This window comes from Tiliqua scincoides, chromosome 1 (assembly GCF_035046505.1).
Source record: "Tiliqua scincoides isolate rTilSci1 chromosome 1, rTilSci1.hap2, whole genome shotgun sequence".
NCBI lineage: Eukaryota > Metazoa > Chordata > Lepidosauria > Squamata > Scincidae > Tiliqua > Tiliqua scincoides.
The window spans coordinates 23,899,654-23,925,141 of NC_089821.1; the positions used below are offsets into that span (position 1 = coordinate 23,899,654).

General features: G+C 41.7%; 1 protein-coding gene across 5 annotated transcripts in view; it reads left to right on the top strand.

Annotated features, from left to right (window-relative positions):
- CKAP5 (cytoskeleton associated protein 5) overlaps positions 1-25,488 on the top strand; it is a 70,101-nt gene that overhangs the window by 11,801 nt on the left and 32,812 nt on the right. For 3 of the 5 annotated variants that reach the window (XM_066633907.1, XM_066633924.1, XM_066633916.1), the window contains exons 2-18: positions 1,690-1,779; positions 5,105-5,298; positions 6,867-7,073; positions 8,985-9,156; positions 11,265-11,397; positions 11,613-11,716; positions 12,527-12,640; positions 13,660-13,764; positions 14,277-14,366; positions 14,452-14,616; positions 15,375-15,503; positions 16,012-16,194; positions 17,911-18,024; positions 18,561-18,671; positions 19,487-19,579; positions 20,534-20,719; positions 22,939-23,033. In XM_066633907.1, coding sequence (XP_066490004.1) covers positions 1,723-1,779; positions 5,105-5,298; positions 6,867-7,073; positions 8,985-9,156; positions 11,265-11,397; positions 11,613-11,716; positions 12,527-12,640; positions 13,660-13,764; positions 14,277-14,366; positions 14,452-14,616; positions 15,375-15,503; positions 16,012-16,194; positions 17,911-18,024; positions 18,561-18,671; positions 19,487-19,579; positions 20,534-20,719; positions 22,939-23,033 — 2,252 coding nt within the window. In that variant the 5' untranslated portion in view covers positions 1,690-1,722. Of the gene's footprint in view, positions 1-1,689; positions 1,780-5,104; positions 5,299-6,866; positions 7,074-8,046; positions 8,089-8,984; positions 9,157-11,264; positions 11,398-11,612; positions 11,717-12,526; positions 12,641-13,659; positions 13,765-14,276; positions 14,367-14,451; positions 14,617-15,374; positions 15,504-16,011; positions 16,195-17,910; positions 18,025-18,560; positions 18,672-19,486; positions 19,580-20,533; positions 20,720-22,938; positions 23,034-25,488 lie in introns of those variants that run through there. The other 2 variants (XM_066633932.1, XM_066633941.1) reach the window with 2 other exon arrangements.

Here is a 25,488-nt window from a genome sequence, read left to right on the forward strand (position 1 = left end):
CAAAGTCAAGGGAGCTAGAGTTAAGAAAGGGGAGAGGATTTCCTGAGAACTAAAGCAACCCAGCCAACCTCAGCCTAGTTTTAACCTTACCTACATTCTCTTGTCATGCAGCATGGTAACTGTGTTGATCACACTGCTTGATTTTCTGTATGTTCTTCTAGTGTAATGAAGCAACCTCATAGTTCTTGCTAGGCCTATAGACTGTTTTTCCGTTTTATTCTTCCTGACCAAAATGTTCAATACCGCCATGAAAAGATGATCATTTCTGTCAGAATGCAAAGCTTGAGTATGGGTTAGAGGCTTGGTAGATGCCGAACAATGTCTAAAAATGTCTGCTATTCCTTTTTATAATCAAAAGTTTGGTTTTTATGCTACTACTTCAGTCAAACCCTTTTGACATCATCAGACCCTTTTGACATCCGAAGCGGAGTGAAGCAGGGCTGTGTTCTTGCACCAACCTTGTTTGGGATTTTCTTCGCTGTCCTGCTGAAGCAGGCCTTTGGAACTGCAACAGAAGGCATCTATCTCCGGACCAGATCAGACGGAAAGCTCTTCAACCTCTCCAGACTGAGAGCAAAATCCAAAGTCCAGCTGAAATGTCTGCGTGACTTCCTCTTTGCCGACGATGCAGCTGTCACTACCCACTCTGCCAAAGATCTCCAGCAGCTCATGGATCGTTTTAGCAAGGCCTGCCAAGATTTTGGACTGACAATCAGCCTGAAGAAAACACAGGTCATGGTTCAGGATGTGGACTCACCTCCCTGCATTACAATCTCTGAGCATGAACTGGAGGTTGTCCATGACTTTGTGTACCTTGGCTCAACGATCTCCGACACTCATTCTCTCGATACCGAGCTAAACAAGCGCATCGGTAAAGCAGCTACCACGTTTTCCAGACTCACAAAGAGAGTCTGGTCCAACAAGAAGCTGACGGAACATACCAAGATCCAGGTCTACAGAGCTTGCGTCCTGAGTACACTTCTGTACTGCAGCGAGTCATGGACTCTTCGCTCACAACAGGAGAGGAAACTGAGCGCTTTCCACATGCGCTGCCTCCGACGCATCCTTGGCATCACCTGGCAGGACAAAGTTCCAAACAACACAGTCCTGGAACGTGCTGGAATCCCTAGCATGTATTCACTGCTGAAACAGAGACGCCTGCGTTGGCTTGGTCATGTCGTGAGAATGGATGATGGCCGGATCCCAAAGGATCTCCTCTATGGAGAACTCGTGCAAGGAAAGCGCCCTACAGGTAGACCACAGCTGCGATACAAGGACATCTGCAAGAGGGATCTGAAGGCCTTAGGGATGGACCTCAACAAGTGGGAAACCCTGGCCTCTGAGCGGCCCGCTTGGAGGCAGGCTGTGCAGCATGGCCTTTCCCAGTTTGAAGAGACACTTTGCCAACAGTCTGAGGCTAAGAGGCAAAGAAGGAAGGCCCATAGCCAGGGAGACAGACCAGGGACAGACTGCACTTGCTCCCGGTGTGGAAGGGATTGTCACTCCCGGATTGGCCTTTTCAGCCACACTAGACGCTGTGCCAGAACCACCTTTCAGAGCGCGATACCATAGTCTTTCGAGACTGAAGGTTGCCAATACAGTCAAACCCTCTAATTATATAAAAGTTAACTTCTCTAACTGGTTACTTATATTCCAGCAATTTAATACAACACTTTTTTTCCTTTCCAGGAATTAGTTTGACTTACAAGAAACTGCAGCATCATGGGGGATGATAGTGAGTGGATGAAATTACCCATTGATCAAAAGTGTGAGCATAAGGTAAGATCACTTTGTACTTAGGAACTTGCTGTGCTGTTCTTGGATGATTGCATCCTGTGGCCACAACTGAATGAGGGGTCTTTATAGTTATTTACTTGAAAGATATTATCAAGCATCAGGTAGCCTGAGATTTATTTTAATAAACTTGAAATGAGAGGTGAATTTCTTTAGGATCTCAATTGCACGGATATTCTGAATTTTAACAGAATGCCTCATATCATTTGTGGGTTCACAGAAGTCTTTGTGGGTTCGCAGGAGTATCTCTGCAGACCACAAATGAAACTTTCTAGAAAGCACTGGAAGATCAGGAGCACCTCTCCTACTTAGTAGCTTTTTTTCATTGTATGAGAAGATTGAAACATTCACCTTGCCTCTGAATTCCATTTTGACTGCATGCAGAGCAGCAACAGGAGAGGACCTCTCTTGCCATTGAGCTCTGTGTTTTGTCTGCTGTTTTGTCTGCTGTTAGCAAAGTTCTTTTAAAAGCTTGACATGCTCACTGTAATAAAATCCCATAAAATAAATAAAATGTAATAAAATCCCAGCCTCCAGATTAGAAATCTAACCTCATGTGTCTGTGTAACTTGTGGGCTCTTCAGATGGAGCCTCTTTGTTTCCTATGGCTCAGAAAATTCCATGGAAGGGTGTTTCTCAAATTTTTTAGCATCAGGACCCACTTTAAAAAAAGTTTCACTTTACCAGCTGCTCAGGCCTCTGTGTGGCTATAATATTCCTACTTGCAGCATAGGAATTGCTATTCTGGATCAGTTCAAAGTTCTGTTTAGAGCAGTACAACACAACTTTCTTGATACCGCTAAAAATTTAGAACTTAGAAATCCATTGTTCTTTTTATTAATCCTATTGGCAGACCCAGTTTATTAGCAGCCTATATAAAAGCTTTTATGAATTGATACCATAGGAACCAGTGTGGCACCAGCACAAAATCCCCAGTTTTTCTTGCCAAACCTAAATATGTTCTTAGACTTCCTATTTTTATAATGCAGTGTATATTTAACATTGCTAGCCCTAGTATATGGATGTTTTTCAGTGTTATAAGAACATTTGAACAGCCCTGCCGGATCAGGCCATAGGCCCATCTAGTCCAGCTTCCTGTATCTCACAGTGGCCCACCAAATGCCTCAGGGAGCACACAAGACAGCAAGAGACCTGCATCCTGGTACCCTCCCTTTCATCTGGCATTCTGACATAACCCATTTCTAAAATCAGGAGGTTGCATATACACATTATGGCTTGTAACCCGTGATGGATTTTCCCTCCAGAAATTTGTCCAATCCCCTTTTAAAGGCATCTAGGCCCAATGCCATCACCACAGAGGAGGAGTTCCACAGACCAACTACACACTGTGTGAAGAATTATTTTCTTTTGTCTGTCCTAACTCTCCCAACACTCAATTTTAGTGGATGTTCCCTGGTTCTGGTGGGAGGGAAAAGAGCATCTCTCTATCCACTCTATCCTTCCTGTGCATAATTTTGTATGTCTCAATCATGTCTCCCCTCAGGTGCCTCTTTTCTAGGCTGAAGAGGCCCAAATTCCGTAGCCCTTCCTCATAAGGAAGGTGCCCCAGCCCAGTAATCATCTTAGTCGATCTCTTGCACCTTTTCAGTTTCCACTATGTCATTTTTAGTTGTGGCAACCAGAACTGGATGCAATACTGCAGGTGTGACGTTGCCATTGATTTGTACAGTGGCATTATAATGTTAGCTGTTTTATACTCAATACCTTTTCTAATGATCCCAAGCATAGAATTGACCTTCTTCACTGCTGCTGCACATTGGGTCGACACTTTCATCGACCTGTCCACCACCACCCCAAGATCTCTCTCCTGATCTGTCACAGACAGCTCAGAACCCATCAGCCTATATGTGAAGTTTTGATTTATTGCCCCAATGTGCATGACTTTACACTTACTTACATTGAAACGCATCTGCCATTTTGCTGCCCATTCTGCCAGTTTGGAGATATCCTTCTGTTCTTTAACGGCCTACAAGCTTTGTTGCTATTGTGTCTTCTCCCCCCCCCCCATGTGGTCAAAGAGTGCTTTCTCAGACACAAGTCTCTCTGTCATACAAGCATGCATGCATGCACCCCCTTTATGAAAGCTGAACAAAACTTGTGGATTTGTGTTAATAGCATGACTCTTGTATGTGTATGTATTGGAAGTATTCAGGTCAATAGAACACATATAGCATAAAACATTGAGGAAGTTTGTTTCATTACCATTATCTCTGGCTTAAGGGAATACCTCTGGCTTCTTCAGCAATACAGGGTGGGGAAAAATCTGCTAGGAATCCCACACATGAAGTTGCATGAGACTGTTTTTATATGGATAACTAATGTCTACATAAACTGTATGCTTATTTCCTCTTTTTTTTCATAGTATATTTCTAACCAAATTAACTTCTACAGCAGACATAAGGGTCTCTGTTGCATATGAATAAAGGTTTCATAGTTCTCAATAGAACTGAGAAACTTGTCCCTTGATATCTCTGTATACAAAAAGTCATTTGCACTTGCAAGAGGCTGAGACAGACATAATAATCATGCTTCACTTATAAATATGCAATGGTGTGCACTCTGATGTTCATGTTTTCTGTGTCAAATTTTGAATTCATTATTTTTTCCTCTAGAAGAATATTCTTGGCTCTGTTTTCTTCTCCCAGTTTTTAGAGTAAGCATTTGAACGTTCCAGGATGAATGCGTGGGTTTGTTGATGGCAGAAATGAGGCCAGGCTGTATTTATGCTCTTTTTGTTTCCTAAGTTGCATTGTCTCTTGCACCAAACAAGCCAGCTTTCTCTTGGTTAAGAACCAGTATTTTTTTCTGTAATATTTTTGCCTTTGTTGGTTGTGCATTCTACTTTAATGTCTCTGTTTACATAGCTACTGAATTTATTCATTGATAGTTTCAAAGTGACTTGCATGTTGTCTGGATTTTCTGTGCAGTTGTCTGATATGATGGTACATGGTTCTTCCTACAGTGAAGGTGGCACTCTTGATTGGGTTTTACCTCCTGCTTGCTCCAGTAGGTAGACCTATGCTAAACAGATTTGACTGTATTCTCCTATGAAAGCACATCCCTCCCAGTCCTGTCTTGCATTGAGGCATAGGACATTGATGAAGCTTATATTCATTTGGGGGGAGGGTTGAGAAAAGCCTACAAGATTGTTTATGTTGCAGTTGCTGCTCTGTGACCCTTGGACTCCTTTTGTGCTCTTGTTCCAATGAAGGAAAAAGCATACCTTTCTTCCCCTGCAATTGAACTTGCTTAGCAGAAATCTAACTAGTGTCTTTTGTTCTCTTCCTAGTTGTGGAAGGCCAGGTTGAATGGCTATGAAGAAGCTTTGAAGCTGTTTGAGAAGATTGATGATGAGAAGAGTCCTGAATGGTCCAAGTATCTTGGACTTATTAAAAAATTTGTGATAGATTCCAATGCAGTAGCTCAACTGAAAGGATTGGAGGCAGCACTTGCTTATATTGAAAATGCCCATGTAGCAGGAAAGTAAGTCACTTGCACCTATCATTCAGTATGGTTCTTCTAGGAGACAGTTACTGAACCATATTTTGCACTGTTGTTGCCTCAAAATTTGTAGTTTAGAGGAAATGCTGACACAAGTTTTCATCTTGAAACTTGAGCAATGCCCCTGCAAACCTGTTATTGCTTATTGTCTTTATTTCCCTAGTCCAAGAGTTTTCATCGCCTGTTTAGGACCTGAAGACCAGCTACAGTAGTGATTTGAAATAAGTTGCCTAAGGCTCACTTTATTGCCATGTTTTGAAGAGCTTCTCTAGGGGCAAATGAGCTGAAATGTTAAAGTGAAACTTGTATTTTTAGAATTATAGAAAACATTAAAGTTACTCATTTAAGATTCAAGCTTGCTTGAGACAGCTGGGATTTTGTCTTGCTGTTTTGCAATTGAGATCTGTTCAAAGAGATTCTGAGTAAAATGCCAACTTTCAGCTGAAAATGGTTTAATCTTCTCTCTACTTGTCTGTCTCTCATGGTACAAACACTGGGTGCTTTCTCAAACAGTGTGGTCTGGACTAGGAGAGATCTCACTTACTTACAGAGGCCTGTCTCCTGCCGCTTTCATGAATGGGTGCAGTTACTGGGTCTGGTTACAGGAGCCAATTAGAACTGGTTTAATCTTTCTTGTCCAGGGCATGAAATGATGGAATTTTTAGTGTGACCTACCATTGAAACCAGGGATGCAGTGAAACTGGTTGGTGGGAGACCTGGGGCTTGATAATTAATTTATAGACATCTCTGCCATGTGAGCTGGTAATAGCCATTAAAAGGATGTTTGTGCCTAGGGAAACATTGTATTCTGTGGGAATCCTTCTTGTGCTTTCAGTGTGCTGGGTCATACTCAAAGTAGGGTGACTTTTTCCTCTACCTCTAGCCTGGTCATAATTCCAGTGTTGGTCCTCCTTACACACAAATATAAATAGTAGTACTGTATTTAAAATACTTGGGTTCTACCCTTTGTAAAATTAGAGCTGACTGAGATAATTAAAATAATACTTAAAATACTTATTTTAATTAAATAAAATAAAAAACTGTGTAATAAGGGGTATTTCTCTCCAATTCTTGTTTCTAAAGTAATAGCTTTTGTCTTCTAATTTGCATTAAATTTAACTGATTATTGTGATAGACTTGTTCACAATAACCCAGTTTAATTCCTTTGTAATGAGTGTATGCTGTCTGACTTCTAAAATTGTGGTGTTACTTTGTGGTAAAATTTAGGGGGTGGAAAAGAGACTAATCTTGGTTTCAAGCCCTATGTTTAGCAAAGCAACAATCTGGGAGAAGTTTTAAATAAGCAATATTTTGCTGCTACCTCCAGAACAGTTGATTTTAGAATAAATACTTAAACATCTCCATTAGGCTATTTGAAAATATATGTTGGTGTTAAGCATTAAAACACACATGGATGGAAACTGATTGCTGTAATGTGTTTGGAGGAGAGGGCACTGCTGTATATGCCAAACATAAATTTTATTATCCCAGGGACTAGAACTGTTAAATCTGCTGTAAGCTAAAATATCTTGTTGCTTTCTTTTTTAAAGAACAACAGGAGAAGTGGTGGCTGGAGTAGTAAATAAGGTGTTCAACCAGCCTAAAGCAAGAGCAAAAGAGCTTGGCATAGATATATGTCTCACGTTTGTTGAAATTGAGAAAGGGGAAGTAGTACAAGAAGAGCTGCTGAAAGGCTTGGACAACAAGAACCCCAAGATCATAGTAGCCTGTATAGAGACTTTGAGGAGAGCACTAAGGTAAGATAATTGGAAGAATTGTTGAGCACGCTGGGCAAGGTAACTAATAGAATTGGATATTGCTAGCTTTTTGTGCAATAAACAACAGTTATGAGAACAATCATTTCCAGAATAGTTATTTTAGCCTATTCCAGTGCATTTTATTACTCCCTTTTCAGTTTAGTGTGGTGCCAAGGAGAGAAACTGATACACTTTGTTAAACAGGTAGTTTTCCTTTAAAACATGGTCCTTACTGTAGCAGAGATTTTCAGTGACTGATTTATCTGAACATTGTATCCTTGGGGAGCCCACATTTGGTTTACAACACAATTTGTAAATTGTGTAGGGTTTCTCCCTACATAAGCAGTTGGTGGATCCTTGGTTCGCAGTTAGCTCTTAAGGCACAGTGGGTGGTGGCAGCAGCAATGGGGGCTTCTGCCTTTTTGACCTTCTGTCCTGTTCTCTGACTTGTGTGACTTGTTGCTGCTTCTCCTGTGGTTCCAGTGTGGCTCAGTCTTGGCATCTGGGAAGCTTTTCCCTCGCAGGCAGGTAGAGGCTCCCTTTGTTCCCCAGATAGACCTTGCCTTGCAGCCAGGCAACAGGTTCTGCTCTTTGCTCTACAAAGAGAGTCTTCCTCTTTAAGAAAACTTGGAGTGTCTACTCTCCAGAAGTCTCTCTTCTGATCTGCTGATCAGTAGTTCAGGCCAGGCAGCAGCTGGTGGGAGCAGACATGAGCAGTGATGATTGTGGGAGCAGCCGTGTCACCAGCTGATCTGGCAAGCCTTTTCACACAAAGTGCAAGTGTCATCTTTGTTTGAATACCCCTTGTGCCAATACGTGAAATAGGAGGAGACATACTGCCCAGTGATTGGCTGGGAGGAGAGCAGCTGGAGGAAAGTGGATGCTTAGTGGCCCAAAAACCAAGCATTACCAGCAGCAACACAGCAGTGGGACTTCAGCCCCATCTGACCTGGTTCCAGTGTAGACAGGCGGCCTGCAAACAATGTAGAGAAACCCCTCCAAGCAAGAGTGAGAGGTGAGCCAACCAACCTCATGCCAGGCAAAACAAAACTGTACACTAAAATTTTTTCACTAAGATCAAAAGTGCTAGGAGATGAGTGATACCTACTCACAAAAGTTTCAAGCTCTGTTGAATCAGGATCTGCTCTTTTTCCCACGCCCTGCCAGAAGCATAGAAAATTGCTTCCTGTTTGCTGAATTGAGTTTCAAAATGTGTTGTTCATGGTGGTTTGCTATTCAAAGAAAAGGCCAAATCCCAGCTAGGCACAAAGGGGTCATAAATACCCCTTTCAGAAATACCCTCTTGCAAATTAAAAAAATTATTACAGCATCTGCCTAGTTTGTGCAGTACAGGTTTTTGGGATATATAGGTTTGGTGAATATCCCAAACATGTTAATCTTTTACCATAAACATGCTGTCATGCACCGTTATTTATAAGTAGTTATTTGACTACAGTGGATCTTACCGGTTCTATCTGGGCTATGTGAGGGTGTGTCTCCAGGCTGATTTGCAAACTTGCAAGTACATAAAACTTTTATTTGAAGTATGATGCTAGTAGCCAGAAAAAAGTGTGCTATTTTTTTGTGCTCTGCTTGATGCCTAACTGTGCTGCCTAGCCCCCGTTGTTTTGATATACTAGTGTTGAAATATTCCATATTACATTTTGCATTATTTTTAAATGAGAGGATTCATGAAATGTACACTGAAAAATGTTTGTTTTAGTAGTCTCTGACCAGTTTTGTATGTCTTATGCATTCAGAAACTATTGATTTAAAATAATAATAATAATAATAATAATAATAATAATAATAATAATAATAATAATAATAATAATGGTATTTATATACTGCCTTTCTGGTCATCGGATTACTCCTCTGATTTTATATGTGATTTATTTGTTTACATTTCAGTGAATTTGGTTCAAAAATAATATCACTAAAGCCAATAATCAAAGTGTTGCCAAAACTCTTTGAGTCTCGTGAGAAGGCTGTTCGAGATGAAGCCAAACTTCTTGCAGTAGAGATCTATCGATGGATACGGGATGCTCTAAGGCCTCCATTGCAGAATATAAACTCTGTCCAGGTAAGCTTGAAAGGTTTTGGGTTCTTATGTTTCTAGCAAGAGGCATCACCCAGAATAGAATGTTTTCCTAGTTCTTTAGTCAGTCAACTGCGTCTGCATTTTTTATTATGGCAAGAGCGCCTGAGTTTCTCCCAGACTTCACATCCAGGTTGAAAAGGTTTGGAAAGCAAGTTGTTGTCCTGTATTCTGGAACCATGTATTAATATCCTTGTCCAGGCCTCAAGCTGGGTAAGAAGAATGGGAGGTTTTCCTAAACCCTGTGCTAACTCTCGAACCTCAAAAAGCAGTGGGACTGTGAAAAATTGTACTCCAGTGGCATATGTTTTCTGAGTGGTTTTATTGGGCGCTCTTAGTGAGAGAACTTCCATAAGGTAGCCATGATATGCTGTTGCAGCAAAAACAGCAGAGCTTTGTAGTACCTTAAATGTTTCGTTGTACTAAAGGTACAGTTTATTTCAGCACAGGTTTTCATGGAGAACAGTCCACATCATTTGATGCATCTGAGAGGTGAATTGCAGTCTGTGGAAACTTTTCCTGAAATGAATTGGTTAGCCTTTAGCCCATTTCTGCCCAGCCCACAGGTGTACACATTTGATCCCTGTTGCATAAATGTACTGTTGGGCAGAAATGGCTTAAGGCAGGGGTCAGCAACCTTCTTTGGCATAGGGGCTGGAAGCCATCTTTCCAAGTGGATGGCGGGCCACAGCATTGCAACGCCACTTCTGAACATTTGGCGATGACATGTCATTGCTGAATGTTTGAATTGCTGAGCTCAGTGCTGCATGGAGCTCAGCTTGGAGGTGAAAGAACAGTGATAGTGAGCAGGTTAAGTTTGAGCTGCATGTGGAAGCCCAGTTCATTGAAGTACCAGCCCTATGCCAAGCAACATGCCCACAGTGAAGGGGTTGGAGCACAGGTAGAGCTGGTTGGCCAGACTGGCGATGGAGCTTAGGGGAGCATGCTGCGGGTGCCAAAGCCACCCCAGTTGTGTACACATTGTCAATCACAAATGTGATTGACAGCACCATGTGAAAGGCTTATGAGGCTGTTGTCAACTTGTTGCCAGAACAATGCTCATGTTGTGCTCCATGGGCACAGGCAGTGAAGCCTCCCACCAAATTTGCAGCACGCTGGACAGCAAATGGCAGAGCCACCTGCCCACCCTTTTGGAGTCCTGTTGCTGCTGCTTCGCAGGTAAAACCGCCACCGTTTGCTCGGCTTTGGGCTGGAGTCTGCAGGCCAGATGACTTTGGATGGTGGGCTGCATCTGGCTCCTTGGTTGTAGGTTGCCTACCCCTGTGTCAAGATATTACAGGACTTTGTTTTCCTTTTTAATGCATCAGCTGTTCATAAGTAAGAGTAGCTATAGGCAAAGAAGATATTTGAAATTGGGGGCTCATTTGTGGAAAGCAAGACTGAAAAAGTGTTGTAAATGCCTACTTAATCTCTACTTGCAAGGAATGTTTTTCACCAGAGAATAGTGTAGGAAGTGAAGTAATTTGCTATATATGTGTATTTGGACCAACAGTTCTTCATCTCATATGTTTAATTTGCACATTCAGTTGAAGTTGTAGCAGCTGTATAATCTTATCACTTCTAGCTTGTCTCTGTTAGTTGCCAGACATGATGAAATGATGTATAACTGATGTGTGATAACAGTTTCATATGTTATCATTCACATTAGCACATAATGTTTAGTTGAGTGAAGTATAACTGCTCTTATGTGCTCCATAATATGCCTTGGCCTAGCCCAGCTTATGAAACTTATTAAAACTTGATGTGTAATGAGATGCCTTATGGGACTAGATGCTAATGTGAAATTCTTAATTATTAAGATGAATTTTTAGTATTCTCTGCATGTTAGTAAGATTTGTGGAACTAAATTAAATGAAAACACAGCAACTGTTCCCAGGGGTAATGGGGATATGTTGCTGTTCTTCTCTCACCAGCTGTCTTCACAGTGCATTGGTTGAATTGCAAGCAAACATACATTTTCAAGGCCAAAGAAGCAATATTGCTTTCAATTGGAGAGAACACTGAAAGTGCTTGTATCTGTACCATAGCATTTCACGATGTTCAGAATCTAACAAGTACTTTGATTATTACAGTTAAAAGAACTGGAAGAAGAATGGGTCAAATTGCCATCATCTGCTCCCAAGCAGGTCAGATTCCTTCGCTCCCAGCAAGAAATGAAAGCAAAGTTTGAGCAGCAGCAGGCAGCTGGTGGGGATGCAGATGGAGGTAAGTTTTGACCTGGAATTTCCCACTTGGGAACCTTGTTGAGCAGAGTCAGAGGAAACTGACCAAGAAAACTTAAGCAGATCCAAAAGCTAGATCAAGCATCTAGAAGACATGTGTTCTGCACCATTGTTTCATTACTTCTGACTTTATTACATGTATCAAATATTGAAATAATTGGTTCACATGTAGTTATATCTGCTAATATCTTTCTGCAGGAGGAGATGATGGTGATGAGGCTGTTCCACAAGTGGATGCTTATGAACTCCTGGAAGCTGTAGAAATTCTCTCCAAACTTCCTAAAGATTTCTATGACAAAATAGTAAGTGGTGGTTCAGTACATGTCATTTTGATCTTTTTAACTGTAGCTTCTAAAATTTAGAGTCTAAATGCTTGGCTTCCTTGTCCTGATCTGTATGCATCAAAGGAAGTGTGGTGGCTGCAGAGTGGAAGGAGCCACACACACAACCTGTGGGGAGGAGGGTATTGCGAAGGTCTGAGGCAGCAGTTAACAAGGTCCTGCTTCTTGTAGAGACCAGTTAGGCCTCAGATTATTAAGAAACTTGAAGCAGGGATATTCAGCTGACCTTGGACAATAGGGGAGAGTAGTATGCAAGCAGGCTGTCCCTGGGATATTCAGGGCTCAGGCTGTTTAGGGCTTTATAGAGCAAAGTCAGCACCATGGAACTGGACCCAGAAATTTCACAAGATTCAGAGTAGTAAATGTATCTGCAAAACAATTTTAATTTCTTAGCTGTCTAATTTTAAACTTGTTGTGGCCCTGGGTATGTTTAACATTGTTGGAATTATTTCACTGCATCATTGAATGTTTTGCTATAATGAAAATCACTTTGATTGTATTAGGATGCCTAATGGGCACACTTGTAGATGCGTTTCTACCATGCATGCACTGGCATTGACTAAGTGTATAATTTCTGATTGTGTGCATAGCAGCATGTTGGTTTTCTTAAGTGTTCTTGGATATATGTGGTTGATGCATACATAAAAATCTCCTTCAGCATGCATGGGGATGGGGCTTGCTGGAGATGGAGTAATATCAGAAGCGAGCTCTGTCATCTTCTACAGACTTGTTTAAGACTGTAAAACACTGTCCAATGCTTCTATATTTCAGGAGGCCAAAAAATGGCAGGAGAGGAAAGAAGCTTTGGAAGCAGTCGAAGTGCTAGTGAAAAATCCCAAGCTGGAAGCTGGAGACTATGCAGACTTGGTGAAAGCCCTTAAGAAGGCAAGGATCTCTGTATCACTGAAATCAACCTTTCATATTCAAATACAAGATAATTACTAGTATACTTAAAAGGTGTTTATGATGTACAATGAAGGTGGATTGTGATTATGAAGTTCGTTCATACTGAAGCTGATCTTAAGAGATTTTAATCATTTGTTTGAGATTAGAAGTGAATGTACCTTAACAAGTACCTGTGTACTCCAGACTCTCTGGAGTCTGCACTTGCTCCCAGTGTGGAAGGGATTGTCACTCCCGAATTGGCCTTTTCAGCCACACTAGACGCTGTTCCAGAACCACCTTTCAGAGCGCGACACCATAGTCTTTTGAGACTGAAGGTTGCCAACAATAAAATAAATAAAGAATAACCTTAACAAGTTTAAATGTAATTTTAAGAAACTGTATCCTCCAAATGAACTACAAGTGGGCCCTTTTTAATCAGCAGGTTTGGAACCCACAATTTGACTTGCCATGGGTTCTGAATCCGCAGTAGAGGCCCCTGTGACGTCCTGGACATGACCCCCCTGGAGGTGTTGGAAGAGCACTTCTGGTTTTTCCTAAAATCAAGAGTGCCTTTCCAACACCTCCCGGGGTGTGTGTGTGGTGATCTGAGGCCATGGAAGAGGCTCCGCCTCTCTGGGCTTCAGAACACATAGCCCTGACCCATGAATGTGGGTTTCGGCATATGTGGAGGTTCCAGGAATGGAACCCCTACAGATGCCAAGGGCCAACTATGTACGGAAACATAGTGGTGTTGGATGGGAAGAGGTTATAGGAAAATGTACAGTCTGCATATGTTTCCCTTTTTGTTTGCAGCTCTTGTCTGAGCTTGAACTATCTTTATTAAGGCTTTTGTGTTTAAGAATTTTTTTCAAAAGTTTTCAGAACAGCTTTGTACATAGCAAAAGAAATGAAATGGTAGTTCCCTGCCCCAAGGGGACTCTCTTTTAAAATGTATGCATTCCATCCTGATACTCAGAAATGTTGTATTACTGGATTGTAACACTGCTTTTCTCTTATAGGTTGTTGGAAAGGATACAAATGTCTTGTTGGTTGCTTTGGCTGCGAAATGCCTTGCTGGACTGGCTACTGGACTCAGGAAGAAATTTGGACAGTATGCAGGTCATGTAAGTAGTACTGTATTTACTGTGAATCTTGCAGTCCAGTTCTCAGAGCAAAACACCAGCTGATGTGCCATGCACTAAGTTTATGCTTGTATTTGCACACTTTCTTCTATTAAACTTCTAAAATAAACCATGACAGGGCAATCGGGAGTAAATAGATCCCCTTTGCTGGACTGAAAATGATTCTGGTGTAGAGATTATAGGTCCTGATGTTCCCGAAAGCTGGGGCGAAAGAGCCTGTCATGGCAGAGTACAAATGCATGTGTCTTCCTTGGCTTCTGTTTTCCCCAAGCAAGTTGTTCAGAAGGAGAAAATGGTTTCTTCAGCAAAGAATAGAGGACACATTGTCAATGTGCAAGAGAGATTCTCTTTGTTGTATATGGGATTGATGAGAGCTGCTTTTTTGGCATGCATGCTCTCCTTTCCTCTCTTTCAGACTCTTCCTCTCTCAAGCATAGAGAGAATTCAGACAGTCCACATCTTTTGTGGTTTATAACACTTTGGTCTTTTTATAGGTTGTTCCAACAATCCTAGAGAAGTTCAAGGAGAAAAAACCTCAGGTGGTGCAAGCCTTGCAAGAAGCCATTGATGCCATATTCCTTACTGTAAGTGCATAGTTAGTAGTATTCTTAACAAGGTTAGTAGATCCTCTGCTTTAACCCAAGCTGACCTCCTCTATTCAACTACTAGACCACATTACAAAATCTCAGTGAGGACATATTGGCAGTGATGGATAACAAGAACCCAACCATCAAGCAACAGACATCCCTCTTCATTGCAAGAAGTTTTCGTCACTGCACTCCTTCTACTCTTTCCAAAAGCATGCTGAAACTCTTCTGTGCTGCGCTTCTCAAGGTAAGAAAAAAACTGTGTGTCCTATAGCAGTAGACTGTGTGCTTGGAATATCTTTGTGAAAGCCTGTGTTTGACTGAAAATAGTATGTGATAGCAGAGAGTATGCTGCCGTAATTCTTGTGCTAAGCAAAATGTTGTGGCAGAATTCTCATTCAGTCAGATAGGAGAGCAGGTAATTTCCCTTCAACCTTCAGTAAAGGGGAAAAGAGGTGCTAGAATTACTGCTCTCACACTGAGGGAGGAGCCCATGTTGACTGAACTTACCACAATTGCCTTTTTTGTACTAGGTGTGTGCCTGTGTGAACTGAAGGAGATTGAAAGAGTTGGGTGTTCAGAGTCAAGCCTAATATTTTTGAAAACAGAAATATGTATTCAAGTGACAAGTTTCTACTTCTCAAAAGAATTGCCACTCATAGAACTTGCTATTTTACTCTAGTATCTAAAAAAGCATTAGATAGAAAACTTTGGCTTCAAGGAATCTTGATGTCTTTACCTCTGTTCTTTTTAGTATTTTTCAGGAGTGTTACAAAAAAGAACTTGTCTTTTCATACTCATGTTGCAGTTCTTGTCTGTTACACGACCTGCACTGTATACACATCACTCATTGCGCTTCAAACTAGAATGAAAATACCAAAAATTGCCTACCATTACTTTAGTGATGAAATTTTTTTCAAGGGAAAAGAATCTCCTTTGTGCTTAGTGGAAATTGAGCACATCTGGCTTTAATGGCTCATATTCATGTTTTGTTTTTGGCTACAGCACGTTAATGACTCTGCCGCTGAAGTTAGAGATGCTGCTTTTGAAGCCTTGGGTATTGCCCTGAAAGTGGCAGGTGAGAAAGCTGTGAACCCGTTCCTAGCAGAAGTTGACAAACTGAAACTAGACCGGGTAAGCCTCACTATGTTTACTGCAGTGGTCTGAAAGTTCAATGTTTCAATGCAGCAGTGTTGGGGGATATTCTCTGAATGGATTAGACTGCACATTAACTTCTGTGTATCAGGTGTATGAAGTAGCAACTTGAGCTTCTAGCACCCTTTTATGGCCTGGTCATAGGTTTCATGTTCTGTGAAACAACATAGTCAGTAAGCACATATTTTTTAAAATGAGTTTGTGTTGTCCTTGTATCATTAGACCTTTCATACATGGATTCGTAACTGTCTCCTCCATATATACTGGTTTGACTTGCTTAGAGATGTAGTAAAGTAGATTGTGCAAGCTGAACCATCCAGAATCCATAGAGTTAGATGACATAGGGGTTTTATATTCTGACAATAGCACAAAATCTGAAACTTGCAAGTGGTGTGTTTATTTGGGGGGGGGGGGAGCTAGAGGATAGTAATGGTTGTATGTTGAAAATGTACTTTAATGCCTTTGTTCCCCTAACTTGTTCCACTAGATTAAAGAATGTGCTGAAAAGGTAGAGCTCGCTGGTGGTAATAAAACAGGTGGAGGAGCTGATAGAAGAGAGACCAGACCTGTTGCTGGGAAGGCTCCAGCTCTTTCAGGGGCTGCAGGAGACAAAGATATAAAAGATAATGTGGCCAAATCTGGTCCACAGAAAAAGGCACCTGCTGCTAAGGTAAGAGGAACTAGTTTGTCTTATGATGTGTAATCTAACGACCTAGTTGCATGTTTGCAATGAGATCTTCTAAAATGACTAAATCTTTTATTTCTCATTTAGAGTTAAGGTTTGCAAAATGCGTATTACTTTCATCCAACATTGGCCATGTTGGTATACGGTTTCCTGTTTTGGGTAATAAAAGTTTAATGTTTAAGCTCTACAGATGCTGACCCTTATGCCTTTTCATACTAAGTCTTCTACATCACTCCAGATGGAGTGCATTCTATACCAAAACTTGTACGACAGATATGTTCTAGAATAAGTTTGTCTGCTAACTGTGTGTTAAGAATAACTTAAGACTTGATTATGTATCAGAATGATAGTACAGCATTTTTCCAAAATCTCCTTTCCTGGTGAAGTGTATTAGAAGTGTATAATAGAGCACTTAACCAAATCCCAAGTTCTGGTTTAATACTGAGGTTATAAAAATGTGCAGATAAACTGTTAAGATACCTGTCTTTTGGATTAAGGCAGCTCTGAACACTGGAATACCTTTGTTATCCTCTTCCCACTTCTCATCGGTGCTCCTGTCCTCTTCTAAAAACTATCTTTTTAAAGTGTAAAGTCATGCACATTGGGGCAAAAAATCAAAACTTTAGATATTGGCTGATGGGTTCTGAGCTGTCTGTGACAGATCAGGAGAGAGATCTTGGGGTGGTGGTGGACAGATCGATGAAAGTGTCGACCCAATGTGCGGCGGCAGTGAAGAAGGCCAATTCTATGCTTGGGATCATTAGGAAGGGTATTGAGAACAAAATGGCTAGTATTATAATGCCGTTGTACAAATCTATGGTAAGGCCACACCTGGAGTATTGTGTCCAGTTCTGGTCGCCGCATCTCAAAAAAGACATAGTGGAAATGGAAAAGGTGCAAAAGAGAGCGACTAAGATGATTACGGGGCTGGGGCACCTTCCTTATGAGGAAAGGCTACGGCGTTTGGGCCTCTTCAGCCTAGAAAAGAGACGCTTGAGGGGGGACATGATTGAGACATACAAAATTATGCAGGGGATGGACAGAGTGGATAGGGAGATGCTCTTTACACTCTCACATAATACCAGAACCAGGGGACATCCACTAAAATTGAGTGTTGGGAGAGTTAGGACAGACAAAAGAAAATATTTCTTTACTCAGCGTGTGGTCGGTCTGTGGAACTCCTTGCCACAGGATGTGGTGCTGGCGTCTAGCCTAGACGCCTTTAAAAGGGGATTGGACGAGTTTCTGGAGGAAAAATCCATTATGGGGTACAAGCCATGATGTGTATGCGCAACCTCCTGATTTTAGGAATGGGTTAAGTCAGAATGCCAGATGTAGGGGAGGGCACCAGGATGAGGTCTCTTGTTATCTGGTGTGCTTCCTGGGGCATTTGGTGGGCCGCTGTGAGATACAGGAAGCTGGACTAGATGGGCCTATGGCCTGATCCAGTGGGGCTGTTCTTATGTTCTTATGTTCTTATCTTAAAAATGCAGCAGTGCTTACATCTTTCCTATTCATCCTGTTGCACTCTGCTATAAGAGGCAAACTGTTCCATTTACACATAAATAATTACTTATGGAAACTGTTCTAAATCAAGATGTGTTTGTCATGGTCAGAGCTTAAGCCATAATCCAAGGTTTGCTTAAATTACTTTAGAACTCTGATTTGAGAGGCTTATTGTACTGCTTTCTTCCTACTTAGGCTGGTGGTCCACCCAAGAAAGGCAAACAAGCTGCAGCTGGTGGTGTAGGAAGTGCTGGAACAAAAGGCAAGAAAGGACCTGAAGTAAAGGAGATATTTGAGCCAGAGCTCTCGGTAGGGACTTCAGTGCATGTGCAGTCTAATGTAAAATGCTGTATTTTCATATATCTGTGTTTTAGTTTTTTAAATAAAAACAATGACATTCAAATTACTGGAGATAATGTTCCATTTGATGGGGGAATAGGGAGCCATGTCACTCTCTTTTATGGATGGGATTTCTATAAGCACTAAACTTTGTAAGAATCCAGTTTTATCTCTGTGCCTTTAAGATGCCATTAAACAGCAACTGAAATCTAGCACAGTAGCTGTTATTTGAGTATGTCCAGGATGGTGGTAGAGAACTTGGACTCAACATAAGTTTAATGCAATTTAAAAAGTAATGTTGCAGATGCAAGCCTAAAACGTTTGCTTTATGAAAGCATGGTGAGTGTTCTACTGTGCAGCATTAGCAGTTATTCAATCTTATGTACATATGACATTGTCATCTTTTTTGTTTTTAAGTTCAGGTGTCTGTATTTTCTTAGCTTGGTACGAAAAGCTTAAATAGCACATTCAGAATATGAGAGCAGGCTTTTTTTCTTCTGGTATAGATAGAAGTATGTGAAGAGAAGGCTTCAGCTGTCCTCCCAGCTGCTTGTATACAGCAGCTGGATAGTGGCAACTGGAAGGAGAGACTCGCTTGCATGGAAGAATTTCAGAAGGTAATTATAAAAGCATGACACTAGAAGATAATATGAGACAGATGTATTCTTAAAACTATAGAAGACTTATTTGAAGGAACTACAATAAATTTTGGAGGCATTGAAGCAGTGTGAGATGCCAAGGGCTTCTGTGGATTGCCAAACTATCCTATTAATTAATAAAAGTTGAGTTTTTTGCTATCAAAAACAGTGCTCAAATTATGGGGGGGAGTCCCCTCAAACTTTTGATCAAGTCCCATTAACTACTGTCTTTAGTAGGGTATAGGATAGCTGTGATGTGGCTGAAATTTCATTGGTGGGACTTGATATTTCATTAAGGGACTCCCCTCCACCCTATTACCTTTTCTCTCATAATTCAGGCATTGGTAAACACATTTTATTCTGGAATATTTATACAGTTTTAGAAAATTTAAGGAAGAACAGAAAGAGGTCCTTCTGCAATGGGTGTGTGAATAAGCCAACTTAACTTTTCATTTGCCTTAATGTACCACTTTAAAATAACTAATTAATCCAAACCTGGATTAGGATTCAAAAGTGCATGTACAGAAGCTTTTAAGTATGTAAAAGTGCCATTAGAAAGTTAATTCATTGGGCTTGAGTTTACTCCATTCTCTGCTTTTAAAGTGATACAAACAAATGAATGGCATTTTTATTAAGAGAACATGGGTTATGTGGATGGTCTCTGGACAGGTTTTCAGATTATAGACAGTTGCCCAGATACAAGAGTTGTAGACTGCAATTCATTTACAATTAAGGTCATTAGGAGTGCTTTGCATTTTCTGGAGTTAATGATGGTCTTGTAATAATCTTTTAAGGCTGTTGAACTGATGGATAGAACAGAAATGCCTTGCCAGGCTTTAGTAAGGATGTTGGCCAAGAAACCTGGATGGAAGGAGACCAACTTTCAGGTAAAGTAGTAATCTGATAGAAAAAGCATTTGCAATATCTATAGCTTTAACTACTGTAAATCATATCAACTATGTCACCAAACCTTACCTTGGAGCTTATTGAGTCACAAAGAAGGTTTAGGTTTTCTTTGACACTAGAAGCACAGTCCTGTGCATCTCTACTCAGAAGTTCCATGGTTGTCATTGGGACTTATTGCCAGGAAAGCATGCATTGGTTTGCAGCATAAGCCTTCATTTCTTTTCTTTTTTTTATCCAGTGTAGAAGCCCAGGTCATCATAGATTCTCTATTTAGAATGCCACGCAGTGTTTATCTCTGCCTCACTGATACAAAGCAGTTTTTGTCACTATCATGTCAGGCAACAGAGTAGGGCAGTCATACTTAAGGAAAGCATGCAGTTGTATCTTAAGTTACAGCTCCATCACTGGATGTGCCTCCTACAGGTGGAAGAAGCTTATGATGATGATGCTCTGTTCCACCCCAAGTTAGGATACAACCCTCCTTAAAATGTTGTCCTGTGTGTTAGAAACCTTTTCTAAACATCTGTCTCTTGCCTATAAGAGTCAGGATAGTTTAGTGGTTCTGGAACTGGACTGATTCAGTCCTGGAAAATTCAGGTTCAAATCCCCACTCAGCCATGGAGCTTCTTGGGTGACCTTGGAAGGTCTCAACCTATCTCTCAACCTCACCTACCTCTACCTCACAAGGTTGTTGTGAGGACAGAAGGAGGGGAAGAGCTATGTACATCACCCTGAGCTCCTTGGAGGAAGGGCAGTATAAAAATGTGAAAAATAATAAAATGTAGCTGTAATCTGTAAAGCATTCAAATATGCCCCTGAAGAAAAATGCTGAGAACTATTTGTGTACTGCATTTGCCAAGTCTACTTCAGACCTGGAAATGCATGTTAAAACATTGGCAAGTGAATGCTAAAGTGGCTGCATTTTCTTTTTAAAGGTGATGCAGATAAAGCTTCATATAGTTGCCTTGGTTGCTCAAAAGGGAACATTCTCCAAAACATCAGCACAGATTGTGCTTGATGGTCTTGTGGATAAGATTGGTGATGTGAAATGTGGAAACAATGCAAAAGAAGCACTAACAGCAATAGCAGAGGCTTGTCTGCTGCCCTGGACTGCTGAACAGGTATGTGAAATACACCATATGCTATAGGAAGCATGTGGAAAGATCTGTATTTGTCATCTGTGTACATGATCTCATTATTCTCTTACAGTGGCAGAGGGTATTCTTGCGCAGATTGTCCTTCCTCCTCACTCCTCTCCACAGGGGCCTACACTTAAGGGACCCTCATCAAAGACAGTTAACAATAGTTGTGAGCCTGTCCAGATTGTGGGGGCGGGCATGATTTCCACCTCATACCTTGGGGAGATTATCAATGGAAGAAAACTCAAACAGTATCAACTAGCTAGAGTTGGCAGCCCACTTAGCCCTACTCTGCTTTCAGCATGTCTTGCAGAAGCAGCCTATGGACAAGGCCACAATGAAAGCTTATCTTGATCACTAGAGAGGAATAAGATCACACTCCCTGATGATAGAAGCATCTCTTCTTTTCTGGGCTGAGTCTTGCCTTCAGTCTCTCACTATAGATTATCTAGGGGAGATCAACCCCAATGCAGACTCCCAGTCAAAGGGAGCCTTCACCCACAAAAATTCATAGCCATGTCCAGTCTCTTCAACTGGCTCCAGTGGATCTTTTTGCATCTTCTGTGAACATCGAGCACTGTCGTTTCTTCTCCTGTTGAACAGACCAAGGAGAGCGCTCTGATGTGCTCGTAGCTCTTGGCTATCCTATTTTCCTGTCTGTAACAATACTTAGACAATATTGCAAAAGTTCAGGTGGGAATACGTCAAGGATAACTTGATTGCTTCCAACTTGCCCAGGTGGGCATGGTTTTCAGTTTTCATACAGATGTCAAAGTTCCTTTGATTCCTCCCTATACCACCACTGCCATCACCATAGGCCTGCTAATTCATCACTCCATTCTCCACCAGACCCTCACTGGCTCCATCTAGCTGATGGAGAGTTGAGCAGCACCAGCTCGTAGCCAAAGGCCACTGGACTTAGTACTGTTATGGCATCTCATCAAAGTTCTATAAACAAACTGTAACACCATTGGTGACCTTGTACCTGGTGGCACAGGAGGAAGTGTCTCATTAGTCATAATGCTACGGTCAAAACAGATCCAGCCTTAAACGAGACTTCAACCAAATATACTCGAGACAATACATCCATTTGCACGGCATTTGCCGCAGTCAAACATTTTGAGGACCGCAATATGGTTGTCTGTTTCCACATTCATATGCCGTTACCAAATTGGACAAATATGCCTCATCGGACACTGCAACTGGACGCAAGTTACTCAGTAGGTGGTGCAGTCACCCATGAGAAGAGCCTACTATATAACTTTCAGTGCTTTAGGACATTCTGTTTAAGGATATCCTCCTCCATTGCCAGAGAACAAAAGTTGGATTTAGCATTACATCATCTTAGCAGTAGGTGGAGGATATCCTGCCTCCACCTCTTCTCATAGAAGTGGAAGAGTATGTGAACATCTGTGCATGCACTGCCTTGACATTCACAAGAACTTTTCTGACTTCAGCCTCCTATGGCTTCTTTGCTGCTACCTCTGTGATTGGGATCTTTATCCATCAAGATGCTACTTGTGCAAGCAACTTTTCAACAGGCCTCAGTCAACCTGTGCCTGCTGCCTTGCTCACAAGTCTGGAACTCCTGTGGGCAGAAGGTTCAATGTCACATGTTCCTGTCTATCATGGAGCAACTACAAGACATATCCTCTGTCTACTACCAAGCAGACATGTGCCATGATCAGTCCAACATTGGACTACATCAGTGTTTCTCAATGTCTGCTGTACCGCTTTGCATGTCCATCTATTGGAAGTACCACTGGAAATAACTGGCAATGATGTCATCACCAGTTACTTCTGCATTGGGAGGCCAGACGCAACACGAAAAGCACCACAGAGCTCAGGACAGATGGGAGGGCTTTTTCAAGTGCGTGAAAAGATCACATTGGAGCTCTGCTTGCTGAACCACCTGCTGCTAGTTGTGTTGCTTTGCTGGTCTCACTACCAGGTCTGGCGGATCCTGCAAGTATCACTGGGGGTGGTACACATACCACTGGTTGAGAAACACTGGACTAGATGGTTCCTAGCCACATTTTTTAAAGCAGTACCTTTGGAGTGGTGCTATTAATGGAAGTTAGTGTCTTGCTATATAGTTCAGAGGCTAGATTTGTGCTGTTTAATTTCAATGCAAGTATTGCTGGCTGTCTGTACACTCTAGAAATTATGAAGAGAAGATAAATCTTCTATTTTCATTCTAGGTGATGTCAATGGCCTTCTCTCAGAAGAACCCAAAGAACCAGTCGGAAACCTTGAACTGGCTCTCAAATGCAATCAAAGAGTTTGGGTTTGCAGGGTAAGTTTCAAACAGTTGCAGTAAGCGAATATAATCAGAGCTATGCCACTCATACATCATTTTGTTATAATACCAAGTGGTGAGGAGTAAGAGAGAGAGAGAGAGAGAGTGTGCGTGCACGCACGCATGTGCATGCGCGCGCAAGACAGCCATTACATATCCAGCACCGAAGTCAGATTTATATTGCTTGCATCACCTCAGACACACTAGGCGTCATCCTGGCTTGCAATAACTGTGTTCAGAATAAACTTCGGGCTTACTGGGCTCATGTGCAATTTTGCAATAACCAATCCCCTCTTACTGTAACCCTTGAATAGCATTTGTGAACTTCATCTTTTTCTATGAGGCCAAGGAATTGGCACAATAATCCAAATGCGTTAATGAGGGACAGTAGCTGTAAAGAGAGTATTTCAAAAGGTTGCTGGCAGTAAGTCATAAGCTAGCTGCAAATAAAGGCGTTCTGGCTCTGTTTGATTTTTGACAATGATAGAAAAAGCAGTAATGATGACTTTGCCAACTTTCTCTCAGAAAGTATATTTACAATGGGAGACTGAGATGGGGATTGATATTGTGTTTTTGCCCTCAGTGGCATGCTGTTCTTGTTTTTGGACGATTGCAGTGGTTCCCAAACTGTGGGTAGGGACCCACTGGTGGGTTGTGACCTGATTTGGTGGGTCACCAAAGGGTGATAGAAGGATCAGATAACTGATTACCTCAAACTCTGAAGCTATTCAAAAATCAGATAGTGTCGCTGATGGAGGATACCAGGAATGTGCGGTTGGCAGGAGAGGCAGGGCAACCCCACCTGAGTCCTTTGAAAAGCCACCGCTATGTGAGGTGTTCAAGCACCCACAACCCACGCGTGAGTGTGTAGGTTGTGAGCGCTTGGACGCTTTGCATAGTGGTGGTACTTTTCAAAGGACTCAGGTGGGGAAGCCCTGCCACCCCCACCGCGTGTCCCTTGAAAGTACTGTAATTACCCTGCAAAGAGCTAAGCACCTGCAGTTTGCAAGTCAACTGCTAACTGCCCTACAAGGAGCTGGGATCCTGAAGTTTGCAAGTATGTGTAAATATAGGGCGATAAACGTTTGAGGGTCTTTTTTCTGGTTGTTATGATTAATAAATTATTTGATTGATTGATCTCCCTTTTTACAAGTCTGATAAACCTAGGCAGGTCCCAATAGAGTGTCATTTTAAAAAGTGAGCCCTGGTGCTAAAAAGTTTGGGAACCACTAGACTATTGTATTGTCCTTTGCTGATTTAACAATTGGTGTTTGCATTCTGGTTTCAAGGCAGAAAAAGAGAATGCTTTACTGGTTAAAGTGGGGGTTCAGTATGACTGAGAAGAGGCAAAATGCAAGTAAAGGATATTAGCATCCCTTAGGCCCAAATCCTAACCAATTTTTCCACACTGACACAGCTGTGCCAGTGGGGCATGTGCTGCATCCTGCAGTTGGGTGGCAGTCAAGAAAGCCTCCGCAAGATAAAGGAATATTTGTTCCCTTATCTCAGAGCTGCATTGCCCTTACCTTGGTGTTGGAAAGGTGGTTAGGATTGTACCCTTAGGTAGGCTACCTGCCATATGTGCCTAAAGGCTTAACACGTAGAGCCTACTCACACACAGTTTTCTCTTCCTACAATGTCTTCTGTACATTGTGCTGTGAGATTGACAAGGAAATGCGAAATATCTATTTCAGGAAGTTCAGGTCACTGACAAGTTGCTTCTTATTGGTGACATTTGCCTAGGAATAGGTAAAATGCATTGTATGAAATGGGATCTTAGCGGAAAACCCTGATGGTCCTTGCAGCTATGTTAAAATCAGGTAAAAAAAGAGCATATCACACCAGCAATAAAAAAGAATAATTCATCATGAAGACTCATTTAAAATTGATGGTCTTCTCTAATTTACAAAATGCAAGGATGGCCATAAGCAGTCCCCCTGATGGAGGGAGTTTCAAAGTCTAGGTGCCACAGCTGAGGAAGCTCTACCCTGTGTATCCACCAATGATACTTCAAACCCTACTGCCATACGAATGAGGGACATGGAGCAACAACAACAACAGTATTTATATACCGCTTTTCAACAAAAAGTTCACAAAGCGGTTTACAGAGAAAATCAAATAGCTAATGGCTCCCTGTCCCAAAAGGGCTCACAATCTAAAAAGATGAAACACCAGCAGATAGCCACTAGAAAAGACACTGCTGGGGTGAGGTGGGCCAGTTACTCTCCCCCTGCTAAATAAAAGAGGAGCACCCACTTGAAAAAGTGCCTCTTAACCAGTTAGCAGGGGTTAAGCAGAACTTCCTTAGCCAGTCTTGGGGGATAAGTAGGATCATGCAAGACACTCCTTTACAGAGAGTGCCTGCAAGGTCTGGCCTAGTCTTCCTGTCATGTCATATTCCTTTGTGCAAGGAAGAAGATGCAGCTATTTCTGAAGAGGTACAGCCACGACA